General features: G+C 33.3%; 1 protein-coding gene across 3 annotated transcripts in view; it reads right to left on the bottom strand.

Moving 5' to 3' along the window:
• EPS8 (EGFR pathway substrate 8, signaling adaptor) overlaps positions 1-26,356 on the bottom strand; it is a 156,752-nt gene that overhangs the window by 40,721 nt on the left and 89,675 nt on the right. For all 3 annotated transcript variants that reach the window (XM_084877907.1, XM_084877908.1, XM_084877909.1), the window contains 10 exons: positions 25,373-25,452; positions 23,489-23,565; positions 15,036-15,103; positions 13,141-13,302; positions 11,213-11,362; positions 8,273-8,355; positions 6,905-7,041; positions 3,859-3,932; positions 2,396-2,522; positions 249-337 (listed from right to left, as the gene is read on the bottom strand). In XM_084877907.1, the coding sequence (XP_084734033.1) occupies positions 249-337; positions 2,396-2,522; positions 3,859-3,932; positions 6,905-7,041; positions 8,273-8,355; positions 11,213-11,362; positions 13,141-13,302; positions 15,036-15,103; positions 23,489-23,565; positions 25,373-25,431 (1,026 nt within the window). In that variant the 5' untranslated portion in view covers positions 25,432-25,452. The remainder of the gene's footprint in view (positions 1-248; positions 338-2,395; positions 2,523-3,858; positions 3,933-6,904; positions 7,042-8,272; positions 8,356-11,212; positions 11,363-13,140; positions 13,303-15,035; positions 15,104-23,488; positions 23,566-25,372; positions 25,453-26,356) is intronic.

The following is a 26,356-nucleotide window of genomic DNA, read 5'->3' as shown; positions in this document are numbered from 1 at the left end:
TCATTTTTAGTATATTCATTAGCATGGGTGAGTCAGATTAGGAAAATTTACTTTTAAAAAAAGGAGTCATTCTTTTTTGATCAAGTCTCTTAGATGATCATATTTTATAATTGTCTAATTAAAGGCAAATAAAAACCCATATAAAAATCTATAAGAATAATTTTATCTCTTAATTTAATTAGGAACATCCTGACTAGACTTTGATCTCTTTTATTTATTTCTTTAAACTATAAATAAATTTCACTTACTAGAAGGTTAAATCCATGTTTAAACTTTTGAAAACAGTCAATAAATTCATCGGGAGGTGGAGGTTTTGCCCGCAGAGTTAAAACACCCTCTAAAGAAATAAGTAGAAGGAGGAGTAGATGAGAGCAAATTGTCAAAACAAAACAAAACAAACAAACAAAAAACAACAACACACAACCAAAACATAAAATGAAAAACAAATTTTTAAAGACCACATTTATGTCTGTAACGTTTGATAATCACACCAGGTTATCATGCTACCTAGGTACCTACCAAATCTCATAGTCTGACTATAACAAAGTAAGATGACCCAACATTTGAAATGGATTCCTCTACCATTTAGCACCACCAAATCCTCATTTGATTCCACTTATTTTTACTGGAGCCCTTCTAAATGGCAGTCATTGTGCTTGTCATTGTGAAGACTATAAAAATGTATAACTTATAAGCCCTGCTCTTAAGGGCCTTAAAATGTAAAAGAAGACATGAATGAGATAAATAACAAAGATGTGCCAACTAAGTGCTATTAGGAAGACACTGCAGCTGGTTGGGAGGCAGAGAAATGTATACCGAAGAGATGTTTCATGGGGAAAGCAGCTTTGAAGATGGGATTTGAAAGTTTTGTTCCAGACAGAATAAGCAAAAACATGGGGAAAAGGAAACTGAATGTATATGAAATAACAAACAATAAAGCAGAGAAACATGAGAATGGAAAAGTAGATCAGGTTAGATTGTGAATGACCTTGACTGCCAGGGTAAGTGAGGGGTGGACTTAAGCAACAGAACATGGACTTAACATGCTTTTTAGCAGAGAATGAAGTGACTATCCTAGTGCTTTAAGGCAACTATCCTCATAGAGTAAAACTAGAGATTTGAAAACTGCTTAGAAAGCTGGGTAAAAATGATAACAGCTTGAAGCACATTCTGTTTATGAAAATGAAAAGGGAAAAAACTGGTAAAAGAAACACTGAAAAAATTAAGTTGATATTGGTTACCAACTACGGAATGGAGTCAAAGAGGAATCTGTAGTGTTGAATCTCAGTGATCAAGAGAATAGTATACCCTTCAAAGAAAACAGGAGCACTAAGTGATTTGAGACACCAGGAAATAATACTGAATTTCAGAATATACAAGGTGGTTCAAAAGTAGGTTTATAGTTGTCAGTATAGGAAACAGAGATTATTCTTGTATTATTATTTATTTACCATTGTCTTATTTTCCATACAAATAACTGTAAACATACTTCTGGCCCACCCTATTTAGAGGTGAGGTACTTCCAGATATTCACATCTGGAAGACAAGTCTACAGCTCATGGTTACGATATAGATATGAGCTAGAGAAAGATCTGGAAGTCACAAGAAATGAAAGGGATATCTATTTACTATTTTTTTAATATATTTGTTCCATAATTATAATTTTATATTATTTTGGCACTATTTTAAATAGCTTAACTGCAGCATACTAAAAAACTATTTGTATGTTATTTGTATACGACCTGAATATACTATTTGGAGCTTTGTGATTAAAAAAAAAAAATTCAAACCATTGACACTTGTATCTGTTTTAATGAGAAAAGTTAATCCTTTTATTTTACAAAATAAAGAAGTTCTATATTTACAATAAAATAAATCCAAATATGGAAGAATAAAGCTATAACTTTGCTTAACAGGTATTAATTTTATAATCACTACAAACACACAGCCACTACCTGAACCCCAGTCTGTGACTTAAGTAAAGTACCCTAGAGTCTTTCTTTACTGTAGCTAACTTGGAACCAGTCTGGACCCTTTCCTGGGCTCGTCTGCATCTCTGCCTAAAGCTCTGGTGCTCTCCCAGAACTAAACTGGGCCCTTGGTTCACTGTCAGTATAACTGTGCTGAGCTCTTCACAAGGGCAAAAACAGCCTACCACTGAATTCTGACTGGACTTTAGAAGACAAAGAATATCTCTGTATATATACCATTACCCCCCCCCCCTCCATACATGCCCTCCCTCCCCAGAGTTTTGTGTCCATTGGGTGTTCTTATATGCATTTATACAAGTCCTTCAGTTGATCTCTTATCTTCCTCAGATCTATGTACAGAGATAATAATTTAATAAAAATAAAAAAATAAAATAAAAAAAGAAGACAAAGAATATCAAACTTACCTCCTGGTCCTTTCCTTTTACCTTTCTTAGTTTTCTTCCTTTTAGAAAGCTCAGAAAATGCTTCAGCTGCTTTTTGGAGTTTTGTGATAAAAAATTCAATGTCATCCAAAATATGGTTTAAGATTTGCTGAAATTAGAAATTATAGAATTAAATATAAAATAAAACTATTTTTGCCTTGGCTATATATAGTCAGTAAAGAAAATTTGGGAAGTTATTAAAAAGAAAGAAACACTTCCTACATCCAAAATTCAAGTTTATCACTAATTCTAAGGATTGAACTAAATATGCCTGTGGCCAAAGTGTGACATTTATATTTTTTGTTAGCTTAATTTTGCTCTATTTTCAATACCATGAAGAAAGCATTCACAATATCTATTCAGAACATTAATTATTTTCAATTACTCTAATTTTCTCCTAGTATTCTCCTACATAAAGTTAGGGGGAAATAATTCTAAGAAATATTTTGTTACACATGCACTGAGCATTTTTGTTTTTCTAATAAGTGTCTCAATAAAGCAGCAAGAATATTATTTCATGGAATTAAAGGTATATAAAATGTGATAACCTAAGAAAGACATAATCTACAATTATAAGCATTAAAAAGAGTTTCTACATTGTGAAATAAAATTCATAATGAACTATGCTTTCAGGGCTCATCAAATCAATTTTGATTATCATATATAGTATAAATTTTAGTTGACTTTCTCTAGTTTGTGTAAAACTTGACATTCTTCTAATTCAAGACTAGAAACTGGTATTAAATGAATTTTTTAGTACAATTAGTAATAGTGCGATGTAAAAATTAAATTCCAAACATCAAATTCCTATTTGTTTCCAAACTGAACATGAGTGTAGTATAAAAAGTAATTGTATTTACATCATATTTTATGATTATACCACAGGGCACTGTCGTTCTGCAAGTAAATTATTATGGAGAAATAAATATAGCCCTATCCTTTATAAGAAATTAATACTGATGTATCTACTCTTAAAATGTCATTTAACTTTTATCTTTCAGGCATTATAAAATAAAGGATAAAGGATAATAAGACATATTCAGGATATGTCTTATTATCCTTTAATTTTCAATAAAGGATAATAAGACATATTAAAAATACTTCAATTATAAATTACAAACTATGAAAAAACAAAAGCACCTCAAATCGATCATTCCATTTAAATTCCTTTGTAAGCTAGTTAATATGTTAGATTTACAATAAAATAAATTGTAAATATTTTATTCTGTCACTAATTAATGATTTGCATAAAATCTTCTAAATATTGCCAAAAAGGCAAAAAAAAAAAAAAATAGTTGAGAAAAAAAATTCAAAGGGCACAGCTACCAGTAGAAAGAGAAAATGCAGTTTCCACAAAATGTCTTCATCGAATCAACTTCATTTTCCTCGCAAATATTTCTCCTCTTTTAAAACAAAGGCAGGGGTCTAAGATGATGCTTGCTTACCACATCTCGGTCAATTCGGGCCGCCATCATCTCAGGTGTTTCTTCATGCCCGTGATACTGCCTTAGCTTCTCAACTAGAGAAAGGAGAATCATAACCCTTTCAACCTGCTGCTTAAGTAATACCATATAGGCAATTAGACATTGGCTAGCAAACTGGCTAGATCCAAAATCAAAACTCCGCTCGTCATGTACACAGGCACCTCTGCCACAACAGAAGCACTTGGGCAGAGCTGAAGCACTTGCTTTCAACCTTTATGGTGATTTTACCTTGTAATTTCCCCGCTAGTCTCCCTCTTCCCTGTATCAGCTGCCTATGAAATCAACCCTAATTCAGCATTCTAAAATTCCCACCCAAGAAATATAAACCCACATTTAAGCACCTGTGTCATAAATAATGGTCAATTAATTCTAATGCAACATAGTTTATAATTTTCATATAAATTCCAACATTGTGATTTCAATAAGCTTTGGGGGTTCTGAGAGTAAAGTGGTTTTTTAAATTATTATTTTCACTAAACTTAAAACCCACAATGTTGGGCTCATTAATTTTAAGCTATGTGCTTTAAAAGTATAAATACCTATAGAAATTTTCAAATTAAAGAGTAAATTTCTTAAAAGCATTCAAACTGTTAAGTTAGTTCATTTGGCTAAAGTATGATATTAATCATAAGATCATTATCATGAACTCATTCCTGATATGAGTAGGTTAAAACTACCACTGACACAGATACTTGTACAAATATTTCACAGTATTCGAAATGGAAAATAAAAAAGTATGGATGAAACAGGAAAAATGTATCATCACCAATGGAAATACAACTCTTGATATATCATTGTGACTCATGATGTTTGATGGAGAGCTACAAAAAATATTGGAAATCTGATACTGCTGTCTCTTTTAGGCCTAACTTTTACTATAAATGGAATACTCATTAAAAAAGAAAAAGGAAGAAGAAATCCCTCAGTCTTATGAAACATAATTTGTGGCTATTAAGTAGCTTAAGATAATGAGAACTTATATGTATAAAATCTTGCCAGTGAACTGCTATTTTACCTGTGGGTAGCTACTATCTTCCTATAGCATATACTACAGAAAGCAGCACATTGTACTTGAAATAAAGCTATAAGGAACTCCAGATAAGTGAGATGGGAGGCTGAGGTAAGGGGGAGATGTAGTATTTCTCAGACTTTTTCAGGGTCTGTGGGAACCCCAATGCCACTGTCTCTCTATTCTACAAAGATTACTTCTGGCAGTCAGGGGTAGAGCTACCTCAAGGATTCAAAGGAATTTTTCAAATTGAGTCATCCAGAGCCTTCAGAGGGAACAGAAAGATATCCTTTTAGGGGTCATTCCAACTAAAAACTGGCTGGTATTGCTCAGTGGTTGAGCACCGACCTATGAACCATGAGGTCGAGGTTCAATTCCCATTCAAGGACACAAGCCTGGGTTACAGCTAGATCCCCAGTAGGGGGTATGCAGGAAGCAGCCAATCAATAATTCTCATCATTGATGCTTCTATCTCTCCCTCTCCTTTACTCTCTGAAATTAATAAAAAAATATTTAAAAAACAAAAAACTGGCCTGAATCCAAACAGAAACTCACATAAGTATTATGTTCTGCTTAGCCTAGTAGTAAATTAGTTCTGTAAACCTGATCTTATATAGATGAAGTTGCCTAGAGTAATTTAGACAAAATCTAATGAGCCCAGGAACTCCTGCGGTTCAATTTTCTTTTTGTTATAAATTAGGTTTTTACAGATGTTTTTGCAGGTTTATTCTTCCATGAAAACAATAGCAACAATCAAAATATTATAAATACACAAAAAACAGAAAACTATAAACTCCTGTTTTTTTAATATATATATTTTTATTAATTTCAGAGAGAAAGGGAGAGGGAGAGAAAGAGAGAAACATCAATGATGAGAAAGAATCATTGATCAGCTGCCTCCCACATGCCCCACATTGGGGATTGAGCCTGTAGCCAGGTCATGTGCCCTGACTGGAAATCAATAAATTTCTAGTGTGTGTGTGTGTGTGTGTGTGTGTGTGTGTATGCCTAAGGACCAAATGACCAGTAGCTATGACATGCATTGACCACCAGGGGCCAGGCAGGGACCCACCCATGCACGAATTCGCGCACCAGGCCTCTAGTGGGGATAAGAATAACTCATGGGTTGCTGTAAGTCTGATAGCAGATAATGTCATTAACAGTATCTCGTTTGGTATAGTAAGCATAATTTGTGGTGGTTCTCTTTTTTACCAAGTTGAGATCATTTTATTTTCTGAAATGCTTTCCACTTTATTTAGATTTCTCTTCTCCTTAAAGTCATTTTCAGAGGTTTACACATAATCCCATTTACCAAATAGATGAAAGAAAGAAATTTTCAAAGCATCCATTTTTCAAAAATAAAGTAACAGAATTATTGCTTATTTTAACTTTATAACAGTTTCTATTTTTAGGAATTACGTAAACTTCTATTAATTCATTTTTGTCTGTAAGACTGTGCATAAAAAATTAGTTAGGATGCCCAGATGGTGTGGCTCTGTGGTTGAGCATCGACTTCTGAACCAGGAGGTCAGGGTTTGATTCCTGGTAAGGCACATGCCCGGGTTTCAGGCTCAATCCCCAGTAGTGAGCTTGCAGGAAGCAGCTGATCAATGATTCTCTCTCATCACTGATGTTCCTATCTCTCCCACTTTCTAAAATCAATAAAAACATATTATAAAATAAAATAAAATAAACCTCATAGTCTCTTGTTTGGTATATACTCTATGACCATCCTTTTAATTGTTAATAGAGTCAAACTTCCCACCTTTGATTGCATTAAAAATACTGTAATCCTAACACCTTATTTATTAAATGATCTGAATTCTCATGTACAATAATCTTATAGTGTTCAAGCTTAACATTCTTTTATCTAAGATTTAAATTTTTAAAACTAATCTCAAGCTTCAGCTCATAAATTAACCGCAGATTTTGAAAGCAAGAATTATGTCACAATCCCATGTAAATGTTCATTAAGTATCAATTCCTAGAAATACTCACAATCCCCTTGGTCAGCTGCCCAGGCAGACCAGGCTGCCACCCGACTTCTAACATCCACCTGGGTAACAGTCCCAGGGGGCACCGGGGCAGGAGCTCTGGGTGGAGGCGGTATACCAGGGTCTGCCTTGGAAATCATCCTAAAAACGGTGAAAACAAATTGAATTTTTACCAACTCTATTTCTATGACATCAATTCTCTCAGTGGATGGTCTTAGTTCTCTAACCTCAAGAAGACTATGTCAAGCATCAGAACAGTAAGGATTTCCTAACTTTTTCTTATTACATATATTTGTAAACGTATGGAAAAAAAAATTCAGAAAACTAGGTTCAACTTTTTAAAATTCAGCTGAAAACTAGGTTTGACCTTTTTCTGGTCTCCTGTGATTTGGAAAGGCTGTGGACTAACTGTAGTCCTAATACCTATTTGGACTCCCTTAAGCCACCTTCCCCAAAATGCCACTCATCTTTCATGGCTCTAGGACAGAGGTTCCCAAACTTGTTTGTGCCGTAGACCCCTTGACATGTTTTTCGGTTTTGGGTAGACCCCCTACTTACCTGATATTGATTTTTTTGTAAATTTCTAACTGTAGTGAAGTTTAGTGTTAAAATTTAATAAAAAATAATGTACCTACTTTTCTCCGGCATTCTCAAACAAAATAACACTGATTCACTATAATTTTATGATAAACTACCAGTTTATATTTTTTTAAATATTTTCTCAGCACTTTCCTATTCAAGATTCAGGAAATGAATGAATGTATTTTTCTCACATTCATATTTATAGAGTGACGAATTGAACAAGTCGGTGCAAGTTCGCGAAGCTTTGAGACAAAAATTGGCAAGAATGTTTACTGCGCGTATGCTTGTAACAAGATGATACTGGTATATCATTATGTGCAGGTTTTTATCCTACAACTTACACAATTTTATAAACATATATAATAAATTTTTTACTTCATAGGTACTTTTATAAATAATTTATATGTTTTTATATTATAAGATAATATGATGTAAGTAAATAGGTACTATCAGTGTATGTTGAGATCCACTATCGTGGACCCCCATTTTCATTTCATGGACCCCCAAATTTTTTTCCCGCTGACGTAGACCCCTTGCAGGTTGTCATAGACCCCTGGGGGTCCATATAGACCACTTTGGGAATCACTGCTCTAGGACAACACAGGTGGCAGAAGCCACATTAGAGACAGAAACTGCTCACATGCAACAAATGTGGGAGGCAAAGGGGTTGAGATTACAGATTGTAATCTGTAAACTCTACCTTCATTGAAAGTAATTCTAATAAATCTTTAGAGGAAAAAAAGACAGAGACAAATCAATTCTAACCCTTAATTCCTGTTACTGTTTTTACCTCAGGGCATCAGGCCGCCTCTTCTGCTTCCCTCCTTTGCTGTCGCTGATTGCACTTTCAATATCTTCAGTAATTAGGTTTGCCTGCAATGAAAGACAAGTTACCTCAGAGGTTATAGATGTTCTTTTCTTGATATGCAGGTTAAAATAGAAAAAGAAGTTATGTTCTCTGCCTGAATCAATGAGTATCTTGATGCAAAATAAAAGTGGGTGTTATTTTTTTTAATCTGCTTTCAAAGCACATGCTTCCTTTTGATGGTGAACTTTATAATGACAAGAGCTAAAAACTGAAGGAATTTTAAAATAGTGTTTAAAATTTTTAAATATTGATTCCTTTAGTTTAAAAACAACTATCCTTGCACGACAAATAGAAAAAGAATTTGCCTATGCTAAAAGTATAATCATATGCTAAAAATGTAACTAGGTAGCCCTAGCTGCTTTGGCTCAGTGGATAGAGCATCAGCCCATGGACTGAGGGGTCCTCGGTTTGATTCCAATCTAGGGCATATACCTCGGTTACAGGCTCCATCTCAGTCCTTGTCTGGACCCAATGCAGGAGGCAACCAATCAATGTGTCTCACATCAATGTTTCTCTTTTCTCTATCTCTCCCCCTCTCTTCCACTCTTTCTAAAAATCAATGGAAAAATATCCTTGGGTAAGGACTAACAAAAAATAACAAAAATGGAAGTATAACTAGGTAAACATCTTGCTGAGAAGAAATGAAGGTGTTAGAAGCAAACATATGTATGAAGTTCCTTCCTTTCTCATCCTCAGTATCCGCTGGGCACCCATCCACCCACTGGGACAGATCACTCTGTCCCAGCAGAGCTGCTCTTAGTGTAGAGCAAAGCCACTATAATCACAGATGACCCCAATACTAGGTTATATCCTTTTTGATAACCACTTTATTTTATCTTTTGAGGTAGAAATTAACATTCTCTAAACAATTAACTTATTTGATTCCGTTTTCTTGGGAATTAATATGAGATTAGCTGTAAAGAAGTTTATTTTGTCTGATTGTGATGTTTATTTATAGCCAATGATTATTATTGTGCATTAGACTCTTGCTGGGGTGTATCCATCTTCTATTTTTATTCCTTGTTATTCTCTATAATTATGTATGTTTTTCTCAAATATGTATATAGAAAATATTCTTTTGCCATAAGCACGGGTAATCATAAAATTATAGAGCTAAAAGGACACTTAAAGATTATCTAATCTGTTCTTCTTGCTTTATAATTAAGGAAACTAAAGAATACTCCTTTGATGGTGTGGTCAAGGTCACATTGCTAGTTAAATGAGAGTGCTAAAGCAACCCAGTCCAGTGTCATTTTCAGAAGAACATCCTACTTTCAGGAAGACACTACAAACACGATGCCAAAGGCTTTCTGTTACGTGGGAGATTGAAACTGAAGATGCCTAGAAACCTGAACTTCCTATATGGGGTGATTTCTAAGAATAATTTTACTACAGATATGGGCAGGAACATTATAGAAGTTCCATAACAAAGAAAGTTTAAAGTTCAAAAGTGATATTGCAAGGTGATCCATGTAAAAGAAACCACATCATATTTCGTTGTATTAATATTTTCAAGAGTGCCAGAGGAAAAAGTCTCATATGTTGAATATGGCACCAGTGAGTAAATGCATTTAGCTACAGAGTGATACTTGAGCTTATAATTAGGACACACAGTGTTCAGTACATAGTTTCAAACCCATCAAATATCACATCCCTATCAAATAAAGCAAGCCCTTTATTCTCAAAAGTGAAATCCAGAAACATTAGTGAAATCCAACACAATAACTCAGTTTCCAGAGGGGCTTCTGGAACAATGAGGCAAACACCAGATGTAAAATGTCTTTTAGATTAGTCCTCTCCTTTTAAAATGTTTAAATTAACTTTCACTAGATTTTCAAAGCTAAATAGTCACTTTAATACTTACTGATTTAAATCCAACCTTGCAGAATTTTTAATATATTTTATGACTTTCCAAAGGCACTATACTAAAATCTGATAAAATATTTCATATAGAAATTACCTAAATGCCACAGTTCTCTTAAGGTAAGATTTTTAGAAAGTCATCCATGACATCAATTGAAATAGGAATAAAATTATAAAATATACTACTTCCAGTCAATCTTAATTTATCAATGTCATTATATTTTAATGTCAAAGAAGTAGAGAAAATATCAAGTGTCACTTTATGCCAATCTCTCAGCATTTCTCTATAAGATCAAAATTACCTTATATTTTATAATATAGTGATGCGTCACTACTTTGGAAAAGTACCAATCAATTCAACGCAAAATGATTTCCCTTTTAGAGAAATCAATTCATGAAATAAAAGATATTTAAGGCTCACGATAGCTTTTAATGTCCAATTGATCATCACAAATTATAATTGTTTGAAAAGTACAGTGCACTGTGAAATACAAATCTTCAGGATATATTGATAGCTTGCTATTACTGATAACTACACTCAACTATTTTCACATTACCACTAGGGATTACAAATCTTGAGCAATTATTCAAATCACACAATTAAATGGGAAACTTTAAATCAATATCGTGGAAAACATCTTGTAATAATCCATGCTTTGTGGTTGGTGTTTAATAAAACAATACTGTGTGATTATTTATTGCCCATAAAGCATGATTTCTGTACAATCAATGTTTAATTATAAGTCCATGTCATTCAATGAAGAATTTAATATATTATCTATAGTTTTTAATAAATAGACTGCATCTTATTTTTTAAATAGCATTCTATCTCCTATTTATTTACCTGGGAACCGTAAGGAAGACACTAAGGTATTGTTTTCCTTACAAAATTATAAGAAACTAAATATCTAGTACCCACAAGCCACTTGATTATAGTATATAACTCAAAAGCTGTCAGAACATCTGCGTAAAGGGAAAGAAAGTTCACAGTTCCTTTACCTTAATCTCATCACACTGGAAAAGATGAAGATCCGGCTTGTTCTGAGTTGGCTCTTTGCACACCAGAGCAAGAATTGAGTCATAGTTACAGGAGTGCATTACAGCTTGGCAGTGCTGGATTGTACTTAAAGGAAAATTCTCCAATTCATTCTATAAAGCAAAAATTGAATTTGCCTTAACTTTTTACTGTATATATATATATATATATATATATATATATATATATATAAATCTATTGTATATATAAAATCTAGGCATTTACAGATAATTTTTGCAGTGAACAAATCATATTGACTGAATATGAGTAAACACATGTAGATATGAAGGATGAGTAGGTTAGGCCGACCTGGATAATGGGTGGGCGAAAGAGCAACAAAAATGGAGATATTCAGTACAGAAATGCAGCTATGCTCTTAATAAACAGAATATTGAATTTAGCATTCCTAATCTCAGATTATAAGGTAGAGATGGTACCTTTAACAGGAAAAAGAAAAGTAAACTGAGGGCTCTTCCCAAAAATAATTCACCATCTCACATGGTATTCTTTTCCCTCTGACTATGTAATGTCAGAATATTTTTTAACTTGAACACTCTATAGTCAGACATACAAATATGCATACATACATACATATATATATACACACATATATACATATAAATGTTAGGCTAAATATAATATATCATTTGTATATTTTCAGTGAATATCTCAAATGCAAAAACTCAGATATAAATAGAATCCAGAAAAAAATATAAAACAGGATCAGAAGGATCTCTGTAAGAAATACATTCTGCAAAATGATTAAAGCATTTGGTGTATAAGAGTGAATATTCTGTAAAATTTAAAGAATCACGCAAATAAAATATAAACACATTAAATAATTTCAGTACTTCATAAAATAAATGAATTTTCTGCTCACAATTAGAATCCTATACTTAATGAGATATTTAAGGTGATTATCCTGACACTAATGGCTTTACACAAATTGTGAGTGGTGTCAGGATGTAATTGATGAGAGAAATCATGGTGTTGTTTTTTTTACATAAAATACAATATCCCTGATAACTAGAAAACACACGCATACACACACACACACAAAAAAAGCAAACCTTTTTTTATGGATGCCCATAGATATACATCACACCATAAATTTATGCTAAATCCTAATCCAAAATCCAGCAAATGTGAAAGAAATGCAGGTTCCATTAAAATAGAATGTAAAGTCTAAGCCATACTAGAAAGATAATACATGCTCTTTCTTTCCTGAATGAAACTAAACAATATCCTTTCTCTATAATTACTTGAAACCACGAGGATCAGAGAAGCCCTCGGTAGCTCTTCTCTACAGTATACAATGGGTGAGATGAAAGGGCACATTTTACCCCCACTCCTATCAGAATATTCTAATGTGATCACAACAGTTATTTTCGTTATCTTAGAAGCTCAAATGTCATTAGATGACAGGGCTCAGAAAAGTCCTCTTTTAAAAGCTCCAGCTTCTTACCTGCCAGTGCTTGTGTGAAAAAGGTGCCTCCTGTGGATCTGATGAAAAGTTGTTACACTCGCAACCTTTTCATCCCAATTCACTCATTCACCAGCATGTAGTTCAGCCTAACATGTAATTAATCTATGCCATAAAGTATTATGCCCCACTGGGGCCTTATTTTAGATTGTGTATTTTTTCCTCCCTTCTTCTCTTATCATTTGTGATTTAAAGAAAAAAAAAAAAGAGTACATCTCTTAATCTAGTTTAAAAAACTGATTTTGCATAAATAATGCACATATAGCATTTTTTTTTTTAAATCATTAACAAACGTATTTTATTTGGTCAAACTTTCACACAATTTTACAAACAATCTGACCTAATTGTAAGCATAAATATTTGTACAATTTTCTTTAAAATAAAACAATATAAACATTACAAACTTGCCTTTGATTCTAAATCAATCAGGCTCACAGCTCTGTCATCCACTTGAAGAATCATATCTTGAGTCCACACTTTGCCCTTGGCATCGAGCAATTTCAACTTCCTTATCCCATCATCAACAGTTATCATAGCATCTTTCCGATCCAGAACAAAGGTAGTCAAGTGCTTATCATTGGCAAAAAGAAAAAAATATTTGTAACACACACACACAGTTTCTTAGTACACATTTTCCTAAAGAGAGCAAAGTTAACCTAATTGAAGTCACCTAGCAAAGAGGTGAGGGACAAATTAATTACTCAAGAACTTCATGGTTATTTTACTAAGATAATAAAGTCAAACATGTTTGGAAGAATAGAGGAAATGATGCCTTGAATCATTAAATAGCTAAATCTGTTAAATATTGAGAATGTGAAGCTACATAAACATGTCATAGAAACAAATTCTAAACAGCCTAAATAACATTATCTTAAAATCACCTCGCCCATTTTATTCCATGTTGTTATCTGAATGCTGGACAGTGTGCAAGCTGCATGGCAGCTTGAAAACTATACATACATAACTGAGAACAGCAACAGCAATACTAGACTGTAAGGATGGTCAAACTTTCATCCTACTAAAACCATTTAATTAAACAAGGTTGTAATAGGCAGAAAATTAAAAATAAGAGCAATTTAAAAATCAATTCCCCCTTATACACTATTGGTGGGATTATAAATTGGTGTGGCCACTATGTAAAACAGTAGGGAGGTTCCTCAAAATTAAGAATGGAATTACCTATGATCTAGATCTTCTACTTCTGGGTATTCACTTGAAGCTATAAAAACACTAATTCAAAACGATATATGTACTCCTATGTTTACTACAGCCAAAATTTATAATAGTCAAAATATGGAAATAACCAGTGAACATAGACAGATGAATAAATAAAGGAGATGTGAGATATACCTTTACATATAGATATACATAGAATGTATGTGTGTATACATATACATACCACACGTGTGTGTGTGCGCGCGTGTGCACACACACACACACTCTCTCTCTCTCACACACACACACACACACACACACACACACACACACACGATACAATACTACTTCACCATAAAAGAAGTTGAAATACTGCCACTGCAACATCATGGATGGACCTTGAGAGTATTGTGCTCAGTGAAATTAGTCAGCCAGAAAAGGACAAAATGGTATATAGAATGTACAACAAAAAAGAAACAAACAAAACAAAACAAGAACAAATTCACAGATGCGGACAACAGATTGGTGGTTACGAGAGGCCAGGGGGTAGGAGGAGGGTGAAATGTATGGTGCCAAAGGGAAGCTAGACTTTTGGTGGTGAGTCCAATGTAGTGTATAGAGATGTCAGATTATAATGCTGTACACTTGAAACTTGTATTATTAATCAATGTTATCTCAACTTAAAAAAAATAAAATTTACTTCCCTACTTAAATATTTTCTACTATATGCAAAGGACACCTAGATTCTAATTAAGAGCAAATATCTTCCAAGATAACAGAGGAAAAACTAAAAACTAAAAACACTACTTAAGTAGATCTAATAATGACTTGTGATTAAAAATAAAAATATCAAAGGCTTAATTCTAAGAAAATTATCTAATATAAAATAGAAGTCTTTGTCCTGTCTTTAACAGAAATTGGGCTGACAGTGATGAGTAGCAGTTTTAGTTTATTCTATATGAAAATAGACACCAGACCAACAAAATACTTTTACACTTAACATCTATTTTCCAAAAATCTAAAAAAAAAAAAAAGTTATCATAATATAGGATACATCACATAAATAAAATAAAACACAATTTTTATTGGTAGTAAAAGAACCCTTAAAGGTTCGTTCTAAATTTTAGCAAATGTCAAAAGCATCTTACTTCAACACGGTATTGGGATATATCTGATACACTGCTGATACTGTCACGTGCATAATTCTTCCTTTGTTCTGAAAGAGAAGTTTAAAAGATGTTATTTACCCACTAAGGCTGAAGTTCATATGTCAGTATCTGGTAGCCATCTCTAAAACCAGTCTATCTCACATATAAATACAGTAGTTGACAAGTCACCATTGGGTCTTATTTCTGAAAACACTCATACTTCACATTAATTGAAAAAGCTACCAGCAATTTTAAATGAAATGCATGAGCATTTTTACCCTATATAGATTTTCACAATACCAAAGATTAACGAGATCATTAAGATTGTAAAAACGTAAGGTATTTTATCTAAAGGTTTTATTGATCAGGGACCTACTATTTGAGAAAAGGATGAAAAATGGTTTGTAAATTTTATCTGTTAGTACACTGAGAACAAAAGAGAACTATAAATACTGTCATAGATACTGTATTATATGAGTTAGACTATTAAAGTAATATGCACTGCAAAAAACATCTCCTTTCACAATATCCAAACTATGGAGAGTGTTAGAGGAGATTCAAAACATAATCCAATCATACAGATTGCCATTAAACTTTAACAATTTTCACACATCCACAGACACAAAATGATACTTAGACTTGTAGATATAAGCTGTTAGAGAAAATAAGAAGTCAGGTAGAAAATTACTGCACCAACTATTTTAAAAACAAAAATAAAACTTTACTTTTCTTTTATAAAATGCTGCAAAACCAAAATAAAATATAAAATATGTGGAGGCAATATTTTGCATGTGTTACTTTCCAATCAAGGAAGTTGCTTATTTGTAAATTCCAAGTTGCCTATTTCTTCTAAAGCATGATGCTATGATTTAAAAAATAACAAAAACAATTCTAAATGGGAACCAGATTTGTGATTCTAGCCTTGGCTCTGTCACGAAGTAGGGGACTAAACTTGGGCAAGACACTTAACTCTGGGGCTCAGCACCCTTATTTTAAAACAAAAGGGTTAAACAAGACCAAACCATAATACTCCTCCAGTATTAAACTTATCATACACATACATACATATCAATACATACACACACACACACACACACACTCCTTAGCTTTCCTAATAACCAAATTTTTTGGAATATAAACATGTTTATTTCAGTTACTATAGAAACCTTTAGCTCTTCCTACAATAGAAGTTGAAAGTTCTGCTAAACATAAAAGCAAATCAAATACAAAAATATAAAGCACATATATAAACTCCGAATGGTAACTTGTGGAATTATTTAAGAACTTCAATAAATTCTTGTTTCCTAATGCATATAAAACTAATTATCTTTTCATTTATATTTGCCTTAAAACTGAAATGAAAATATACATATGCCTTATATTACATCACTAATATTATTCCAATATATTCTATTTTTGCTTTTGCAGCATTAAAGTTACTTAATAAAAACACACACACACTACAAAACTCAGTATCTGCTACCTTTCTTTTTTTGTTTGGCTGATGACCTGAAGAAGTATGATCCATCTGGTCCTACCAAAGTAATGTGATCGAAAAGAAAGATCTGGTTTCACCTTAAATTTTCTATTTCGATATGACAAAACATAAACCTTCACTTACATGACTATATTCTACATATTTTTAAAAGTGAACAAATATGATTTTTCTGATTGTTAGTTAAAGATTAATCAATGTGAGATATTAACAAATAGATAAAAGTTGGAGAAAACATAACTTTTGAAATAGAATAGGTAACTCAAGGACATATCTAAGAAAAGAACTTCTAGAAATAATCACTATTTCAGAATCACTGGCTCATCATCTTCAAAGACAACTGTGTATGGCAGACTCAAAACATGAAAGCAATCCTATTTCCTTTGCTGTAACGTAAGCACAGGAAAAGCAATGGCAATGGTTGCCATGGTATCAGGTTATGATATGGTAACCCTAGGATACTCATTACATGATAGGCAAACAGTTTAAGGTAAAAATTCTGTATTTTTTGTAATTAAGTATTCTCATTATGAAGTAGTAAAATTTGTTTCCCCAAATTTTCTAACACAAAGTTTCTCAGTCTCACAGAAACATACTTTACAGAAATAGAAAACTGACTACCTAGCAGCATTTGTAAATAGTATGATGTTAACTGAACATTCTGATTGTCTAGACAGTGTTTCCCAAAGTGTGGTACGAATACCCCCAGGGGTACGGGAAGAGTTTGGTGGGGGTACGAGTTGCATCGGAGTTTGGTGGGGATATGCACTGCACCGTGCTTAGCTGTGCCTAATTCTACGTTCTCATGAGTACGAGGGGTACTCAGCGTTATGAAAATTATAGAAGGGGTACACATATGTCAAAAGTTTGGGAAACACTGGTCTAGAAGATATGGTGCCATTTCCAATATTCCACATTAAGAAACCAATTTAGGAATTCAAAAGCTGTCTTCTCTCTGACATCATACAATAAATAAGATGTACAAGTTATTAGAAAAATACCCCCAAAATGTAGAAATGCCATTAAATAGATTAATAAATAAGTAGCTTCAATGATTTAAGTCAATGAATAAATGGTTAGCATTCACATTTTAATGGAAAATTTTTGAAAGAAGGCTTTGAAAGACAATTACATTTCTTTTTTATGAGAATCATCTGTACTCTGAAGTACAGTTGTAAACAGTAATTATGCTCCTAAGCTGAATATCTCACCAAAGGCCTTAAAAGTGTGAAAATCCTAAATTAAGCCTCAATGATAACTCAAGATAAAGAATCCAATGACGTCCACCACTTTAACAAAGATTCTCAACCCTGGCTTCACATTAAAATAAACTTTAAAAAATACTGCTGAGAGGCCACTGTCTAGTGTTTTCAATGAAATTGGCCTGGGGTGCAGTGTGGGCACTGGGATTTATAAAAGCCCAGGCAATTTTTATGTGAAGCCAAGGGTGAAAAACCATTGCTTCAGAATCTGTGCAAATGCCAATTCATCTACTCTACCTTATCTGTTTAAAGTGAAAGGTTGTCTTTCCAAATTAACAATGAAAATCATAGTCAAGTAGTGTGTTAAATAATATCAATGAATCTGGCAGCAGAGTTTTGGCTTTCTAGTGTTATAAGCTGCTCAACTTCCAATCTAAGACCAAGTCTCAGTCTCTGTCGATCTCTGAATCAATTAGTACCGGAATAAACTTAATATTACTTAATCGTAATATCCCTGGTTGTGCTTCACGAGTTTTCCCAATAGCTTTTATCCAATGGACCAGAATATACAAACCCAAAGACATGATATTGGGTGAACTGAGTAATCAAGGATGAAAATTCTTTACATACCATTTTAACATTACTGAACTGATATGCTGCAATAAAAATTGATATTCAACTTCCAGATCAGGAACATTAAATTAGCTTTCAATGGACTGTAGGTGATTATGACATATGTCAACGTAGGCTCATCAACTGTAATAAATGTACCAGTCTGGTGGGAAATGTTGAAAGTGGAGGAGGTTATTTATATGCAAGGGGGTATATGCAAACTCTCCGCACCTTTCCCTCAATTTTGTTGTGAAACCTAAAACTGCTCTAAAAAATAGTCTTACTGAAAAATCAGATTTCATTTAACTTTTCAATTAGTACAATGATAACAATATGCAGTGCTCAGTACTCCAACCTAATAACTTTAGGCTGTATTGTTAGGGTGGGGGGGCAAAATAGGTTTACAGTTGTATGTGAAACACAAAGTTTATTCTTGTAATATTGTTCATTAATTATTGTATTATTTTCCTTATGAACAACTGTAAACCTCCTTTTGCTCTGTATTTTTCTCTGAAAAAAAAAAAAAAACCCTACAAAGAATTGCTTACAAAGTAAGGATTTGGAAATTAAAAAGAGGAAAAATTAATATAAAAGCAGCTGCTGAGTATTTTTCTCTTTAAATAAGACAAGGAACTACAGCTCATATTACATTGCATTAAAAGACTCTCCACCACCAGTGAAGGAGAATTCCTTTGCTGCTATCTTAGTGTATCATTTCCATCAGGGGAGGCATTGAATGGGAGTAAGGAGTACGAGTAGCAAGGACAAGCTCTCACTATCCGGGCAACTAGCTTCACTGACTGACAAATCAGTATCTGAACCAAGACACTACAGTGAGAAACAAGCAAGGTCAACTTACAAAGTCACATTATTTAAGAATTTTACTTGCCTGCTCAGCAAACTGTTAAAAGAGCTTATCCCATGAGGAGAAAAGAAGCTTCAAGATGTTCAGATACGTGGGGGGAATTGCCAGCGATCCTTGTGAGTCACATGCCCTGGCACGCTCTGTGAGCTGGGTGTTGACTCTACCATTGCCCAACTTCCTGGGGATAAAGAATCCTGGGCCATTTTCTTCTTAAGATTATTTTTTGGTTGAAAATATATTTAAATATTTTCTCCATGTAAAATAATTAAAATGTATAGTTGTAAATAATAAGGATAGAGAAGAGAGAAATGGATTTTAACTCTTCAGTGCCACTTAAATGTGTAAGGGGTCTTCTGTGCTTCAGTTCTGACAATTAAATAGACTGTCTCTAAACCAAGCTCAGGAGAATGAGAGGGACAGAAAGAGAAAGTCAATATCTGTTAGTTAAAGTGGTATAATCAGAAATTTTACTGAAAACAGTGAGGCAAACACTGTAAAAATACAGTGAAGTTTGTAGTCAAGTCAATTACACAAAAACTGTGCAGTTCATAGGTTACACAACCCAAGTCTGTGAGACTTGAGTTTTCTGGAGATAGGATGAGTATGACTTTAAACAGCAGATTATTTATGGTAAATGGTCATTTTCCAAATTCAGCAATTCTAATTTAAAGGGAAGTTACTTTTCTAGGAAGTTCAGTTATTCAGAACATTAAATAATTCCTCTGAATATCATATGTGTCACAATGTCTATACATTACAAGTTGTAAGTTCTAATGTATAACTTTAGTGAGCAAGACTCAATTCCTCACTCAGAATATATTTACTAATAGGAATTCCTATCTAGTTCCTCATCCTATGCATATCTAAAGTAATGTTGCTAGCAACAGGCAAGTTAACAACAGGGGAAGGTAACAGACTGGGGACCCAGCCACATGGAAGAAGTGGCCCCGAATCATCAACAATGAAAAGATTCTGCATTTGGTGGAAAGGTAAGGATCACATTGCATAAGTCCATGGGCACATCCATGACCCTGAGTCACTGACAAGTCACAGGGTCCACACTCTGAAGGGAAGGAGTGTTTAATACATTTTACAAGTATTTCCCATAAAAACAATTTTTTGTTTTAGTGCTTAAAGACTTGGACAAACAGAGTAGCCAGAAAAAAATATATATAACAATTTTCATTCCTGGATAACAGTAGCCAAATTATATGTTATTATCAGAAGTGGGAGAGAAAAAAATTAACTTTATCTTCCAAAGCAAAAAAGTCCTTATGTTGTCAGGGACGTCAGTGATGCAGATTAGGAGGTCAAGAACCCCCAATGTTAACTAAATGGAGTTCACATTTCAACTAGAATTTATTTCAAAGCTTTGTTCAAACATGCATACATTTCACTACTGCCATCATCAATCTACCCATTCATTTCATAGGCATTTATTGAGAGTCTATTAGAGAAGGCATGTGTCTGTGTTTGTTACAGTGTGTTGGGAAGGAGTGGTAGGTATTTGATACGAAGAAAACATTATCATCAACTTCCAAGAACTTAAAACCCTCTTTCCTGTAAGCCCAATACATTACTAAGTTTTCTTCCTTCCTTATAAATTCTTCTTTATTTTGCTTCTTTCTATCCCTCTCTTTATATCCTCTATTTTCCTTATCATTCTTCATTTTCATCACATGACATAAAAATTGTCATTTCTTACATTCAAGACTTTTAAAATTATGTGACTTTGAGAAATCACCTCACCTTAATAAGGAGCTTCATGTTGCTTTATATGTTAAAAGCGGAGAATAAAAATTTACTGCTTCGAGGCTAAAGATTTTCAATCCTTGAATCTATGGTTTTATAAAGTTGCTGCTATTAATAAATATTAAAATTTACAAATGAGTCCTAATTTTTTATCCCTTATTCCTTTCTTAGCTCTCTGAAAACAGACGGTTATGCTTGTGTTGTGAGAAGATTAATACTCTTTCTGCTTAACAAAAGTCTTAGGGCTATTATATACATGTCTGATTCACCTGTTTCTATCCATATGCACCAAATCTACCCTCAATACTGTTACTAGGTAAGGAGAACCAAGATGAATGTGACCTATTCCTCCTTGATTAAAACACTTCAATGGCTGGGCATTTCCTATAATCGATATCTAAAATTCATTAGCATAATTCTTCCTAATATGGACCATGTGTATTTTTCCAATCTTATTTATAAATATACCACCTTGTACTCTAGAGTTAACAGTAAATTATTTGCAGTCTGTTAATTCATTACATCCATGCTATAGACATTTACTGAGCATAAATTATACATTAGCCACAGTGCAAAGCTTAGGGGAATTCTGAAATAAACATGGTAAATATGGCCTACCTTCATAGAATATATAGCTAAGTTTTAAAAGAGTTTATACTGATGTTTACAGCTCCCTTCTGCCTCCCAAATGCCTGGCGAACACTACTTCATTTTTAGAGGTCACTTCAAGGCTCAACTCTTCCACAAAATCCCATTTGACTACATGACCAGTCGCAATGCACATTATATACACTGTCCAGCTTACGGTCTTTAGCTCTTTATTATAACAGTTTATTTACTAGACTATCTCCTCACCAAAATGATGTACAAGAATGCCAAACTCTTATTCATCTTTGAAATGAATGAAAGAACATGGAAACAGACTATGATGACCAACGCCTAACACACAGAAATACTTGAAATAAATACCTGTCTAGAAATGAGAAACTGAAGAAATTACTTTATTCTTACAAAAAAAAAATGTTTTCTTTTCCAGTTTCTTCATGTCATTCTCTAGATGTGCCTTAACATCAGAGGCCATATATCACTAAGTAAGTATTTATTGAATGTATTCTCCAATTCACAACTACTAGACCACAGGGAAGGATATCACAGTACTTGAGAAAACAGAACCAACACAAATCAGACTGACACGGCCAGAAGAAAATGTATCCATGTTTGGTATAAAATCCATTTTCTCTTGCCAAAGCTGGTTTGGCTCAGTGGTAGAGCGTCGATCTACGGACTGAAAGGTCCCAGGTTCGACTCCAGTCAAGGGCATGTACATTGGTTGCGGGCACATCCCCGGTAGGGGGTGTGCAAGAGGCAGCTGGTCGATGTTTCTCTCTCATCAACGTTTCTAGCTCTCTATCTCTCCCTTCCTCTCTGTAAAAAATCAATAAAATATATTATATATTTTGAATCCATTTTTTTCAATGTATAATTTAAGTCCTAAAGTATAGTCACTGAATATATAGGCAGAAAAAGAATCCCAAAAATCTTAGAATTGTTCATTATCATAGCAAAGACATTATAGATCTAGAAAACATTAAAAAAAAATCCAAATTTAGAAAATGCTGTTGGTTCCCAGATAATAATAATGATAACGTCAATAATAATAAGAGCAAATATATAATGTTTTCTACTAGCAAGGCATTGTTAAGCATTTTTCATGTAGTAACAAACTTAATTCTCATATCAACCCTCTGAGATAGCCCCATTATATCAATAAGCAAAAATGAGGTATAGACAGGCAAAGTAACTTGCCCAAGATCATTCAGCTAATAAATGGTAGAAATGGAACCCAAGAAGTCTGATTCCAGAGTCTTCGCTATTAACCACAATCCTATTCTGATTCTTTATTATTATTATACAATATTAAAAGGCCATAAAGACTCTGTAAAAACAAATGTCTTCCTAAACATATGTAGTCCTTAAATGCTTTTCAATAATACCTTTTATAACTGAAGTTAAAACGCATTACTTATAATGTGAGTCTATGTAAAAACAAAAACAAAAACACACAATGGAAGTTACAGAAGGATGGGGGAGAAAGCCTGCTTGTTTTGCAATGCAGAATGAAATATATAAATGCTTCTGGTCATAGTGTAACACTACCCAAAAAGTTCAAGGAATACAAGGATGGAGTTCTGTCTACTGTCATCTCTCAATTAGCTGGATCAACATGAAGATCAACAAGCATATCATAAGCAATTAGGTAGGAAACTCCAACTAAAGCATTGGTGCATGCCAAAGCCTCCTTAGAAAGCACTGAAATATTCTAAATTTTATGCTAGCCAGCAGAGGTCACAGCTTTGGTAGTATCTGTAAAAACTCTTTAAAATACGTAATTCTTACCTATCACTACTTCATTCCAAAGAATATAGAACAAAGCATGGATTCAAAGTATGACTCTGGAATAATATTCATTTGTAGAAAAATAAGGGGCCAGAAATAGAATTATACCCATTCAAATAGCTAAACATACCATAAAGAGCCTTTGCACTTGTTTTTGAACTTTGTTCTCTGTCCATCTGGGAAAAGGTGGGTGGTGATCCGTAGCCACTGTAATAAAAAAATGGTCATTGTGCTGGGTTAAAGTCCAAAGTTAGTCATAAAAATTCAAAACTGTCAATAAAAATTCCAATGCACCATCATCACCATGTGCTTTAAACAAACATACTGAACTTATGCTAACTAGATTTGCCAAAATGAGGCGGATCCTGTTCTGCTAAATGGTCAGGAAATAGAAACTGGTGCAAATCACACCTCCTCTCAAATGCCAAAGTGAAACTGTAGCCAAGAAAGTTCACCAAGGTTGAAAGTTCTTAGAAGAGTTTAAGTTTGCCATACCGAGCAGTAATCCAGTTATAAAAAGCTCTCAATGATTCCAGCTGTAATGGAATATTCCCTATTTTCACAAATATTTAAATGCAATTAACCAAAATAACATTTTATCATTAAATTTGATCAGCTTTATCTTAAAACTAGCCTCCTCCTCTTCCTCCTCCTAATACGTTATACGAAGCAAACATAATATATTTAAATTGCTTTTTTCTATTTATTCAGTAAACATTTATTAAGTCCTAAACTAGAAGAATAAGTGGTATAGGGGTTAGGGGAACAGGGTACTGTTAATGAAACAAATAAAATAGTTATAGAATGTAATATCTGGGTAAAACTAATATCTAACACATGTAGGATTATAGAAAGACTAACATTTTTATCAGGATGCCCAAGAATTTACAGCCAAGTTGACATTGAAGCAGAGTCTAAATGAATGGGAAGAAGCTCTTCATACAAGTGGAGAATTGAGTGAGGAAAAGGCGCCTGGACACGGCTTCAAGAACAAGCATGGTGTCTGAGAAAAAATGCATCTAATGTGATGTCCCTCGTCAGACAATGGCTCAAGGTGTAGAGAAGGCAAATAGATGGCTTAATAATTAAATTTTATTTCTAGGTATAGTAAATATGTTTATACAAGGAAGTGACATGATCCAATTTTTTTAAAGACAATTCAGAAACTAATGGCAAGGAACGGGATAGAAAGGTGCTATAAAAATTCAGCTAGAGGAGATAATGGCCATAAACAGGGCTAAAATAAAAGAAAGGGACAGAATAGAATTTAATAGAATAAATTATTATAAATTCATGATTAAGTGGATATTCGTTGTAAGAAAACAGAAGGAAAAAAAACACCCAAGAGTGTGGCCAAGCTTTCCCTGATGTACAAGAAAAATTGGTAGCTGACATAAGGGGTGTTTCTGGTCAAAAGTAAAGAGATTTCCAATAATCTTTGTAGAAAGAAAGAGAGAAGCATAACTCTTTACAATGTGATTAATCTGGTTTTTAAAAATGATGAGCAAACTATATACCACAATGGCCAATATAAAATAACAATATTAATCGCAATATGTAAGGCAATGCCACTTAAGTCAGAGTGGTGATCTCAAGTTGTACCTGGAGCCACAAGGATTGTTTTGTGTGTCTGATCTATTTTTTTTTTTTTTTACACAATGGTTAATATCTTTGTAGACTGGATTAGATGACATTTAAATCTCCTCAAATGCCAATATCTTAGAAGAACATTAATAAATTTCTCCAGAGAAACAGAAAGCTCTGAAGTAGAGTCTATACTCAGCTAGAGGAGTATATACCAGAATAAAAACATCTTATATTAAATCAGTACCCTTGGAGTTGATATTACATAAGCATCTTTTCTTATCAGAAACAGCAAACATGTTAGTGTCACAAAAACATTATATGTTAAGGAGGAATGAACTACATAAAGAAATAAAACTAATATTTTCATTAAAAAGATAAAAACAAATCAAATTTAAACAACAAATTAAATATAAACCTTCCAACTTACTTCATTTGAGATCCATACATTCCAAAACCGCTGGGATGATTAGAAATATGACCATTCATCGTGGCTTTCAATCATGTGTTCTACAAAATGAAAGGTACAAAGACTGAAGGCAATAAAAGGATCATGACACCTCAATTTCAAAGTTAACCATTTAACAAATATCTGTCATTGCCAGGGTGATGCTGGAAATATAAACACAAATATCTCCACCCTCAAGGAGCTCAGGCACAAGAAGTACGAATGGACTTATAAACAAAGATCCAATTAACATTTAACATTAATATACTAAAATTGTTAGTAAATTTAGTCAAGGAAAAAAATCACTCATAATCAACTGTGAGCTTCATAAGTTGTACCATTTATTGTTTTATTATAAACTAGTATAGGTTAATTTAATTTAAAAACTTGAGAAATATAGAAAAGAATAAAATACATAAAAGTGCAAAGTGGAAAAAATATCTTCCTGAGTCCTATCATATAAAGATAATCATTTCACAATCCCATCAACTCTATTCCCTGCATCTAATTTTCTTTTCTTCATCCCTCCCTCCTCCTCTTCCTTCTTCCATAGTATATTGGACAATATCTCATATATACACACTTGAATACATGTTTTTTTACAAGATGTGTTCATTTAAACATTCCTTTTACTTTTCACAAGAAAACAATTTTAAAAATTAGTACCAGGTAATTTAACTTCAGAAATAATTTTTTAAAGCTGTTTCACAAATTGAACACATTTTCTTCAAACAAGATGAATAAGTAAAACTTTCTTACTGCCAAATCCAATGGCCCTGACTTTTTTTCTCCGAGACAATCCCGCTACACCTGATTAATTTCAATTCACTCCAGATACTTGGTATTGCCTGGGTTCTGTGGCACTAAACCATTTTGGACATTGTCTTATTTTCCTGACTTTCATATATAGAGTAGGACAAAATAGGTTTATAGTGTGAATACACAAAACACAAAGTTTATTCTTGT

This window comes from Pipistrellus hanaki, assembly GCF_964339955.1.
Source record: "Pipistrellus hanaki genome assembly, chromosome: 3".
Taxonomy (NCBI): domain Eukaryota; kingdom Metazoa; phylum Chordata; class Mammalia; order Chiroptera; family Vespertilionidae; genus Pipistrellus; species Pipistrellus hanaki.
The sequence above is the reverse complement of the archived record's forward strand: the minus strand, read 5'-3'. Positions and strand labels throughout refer to the sequence as shown.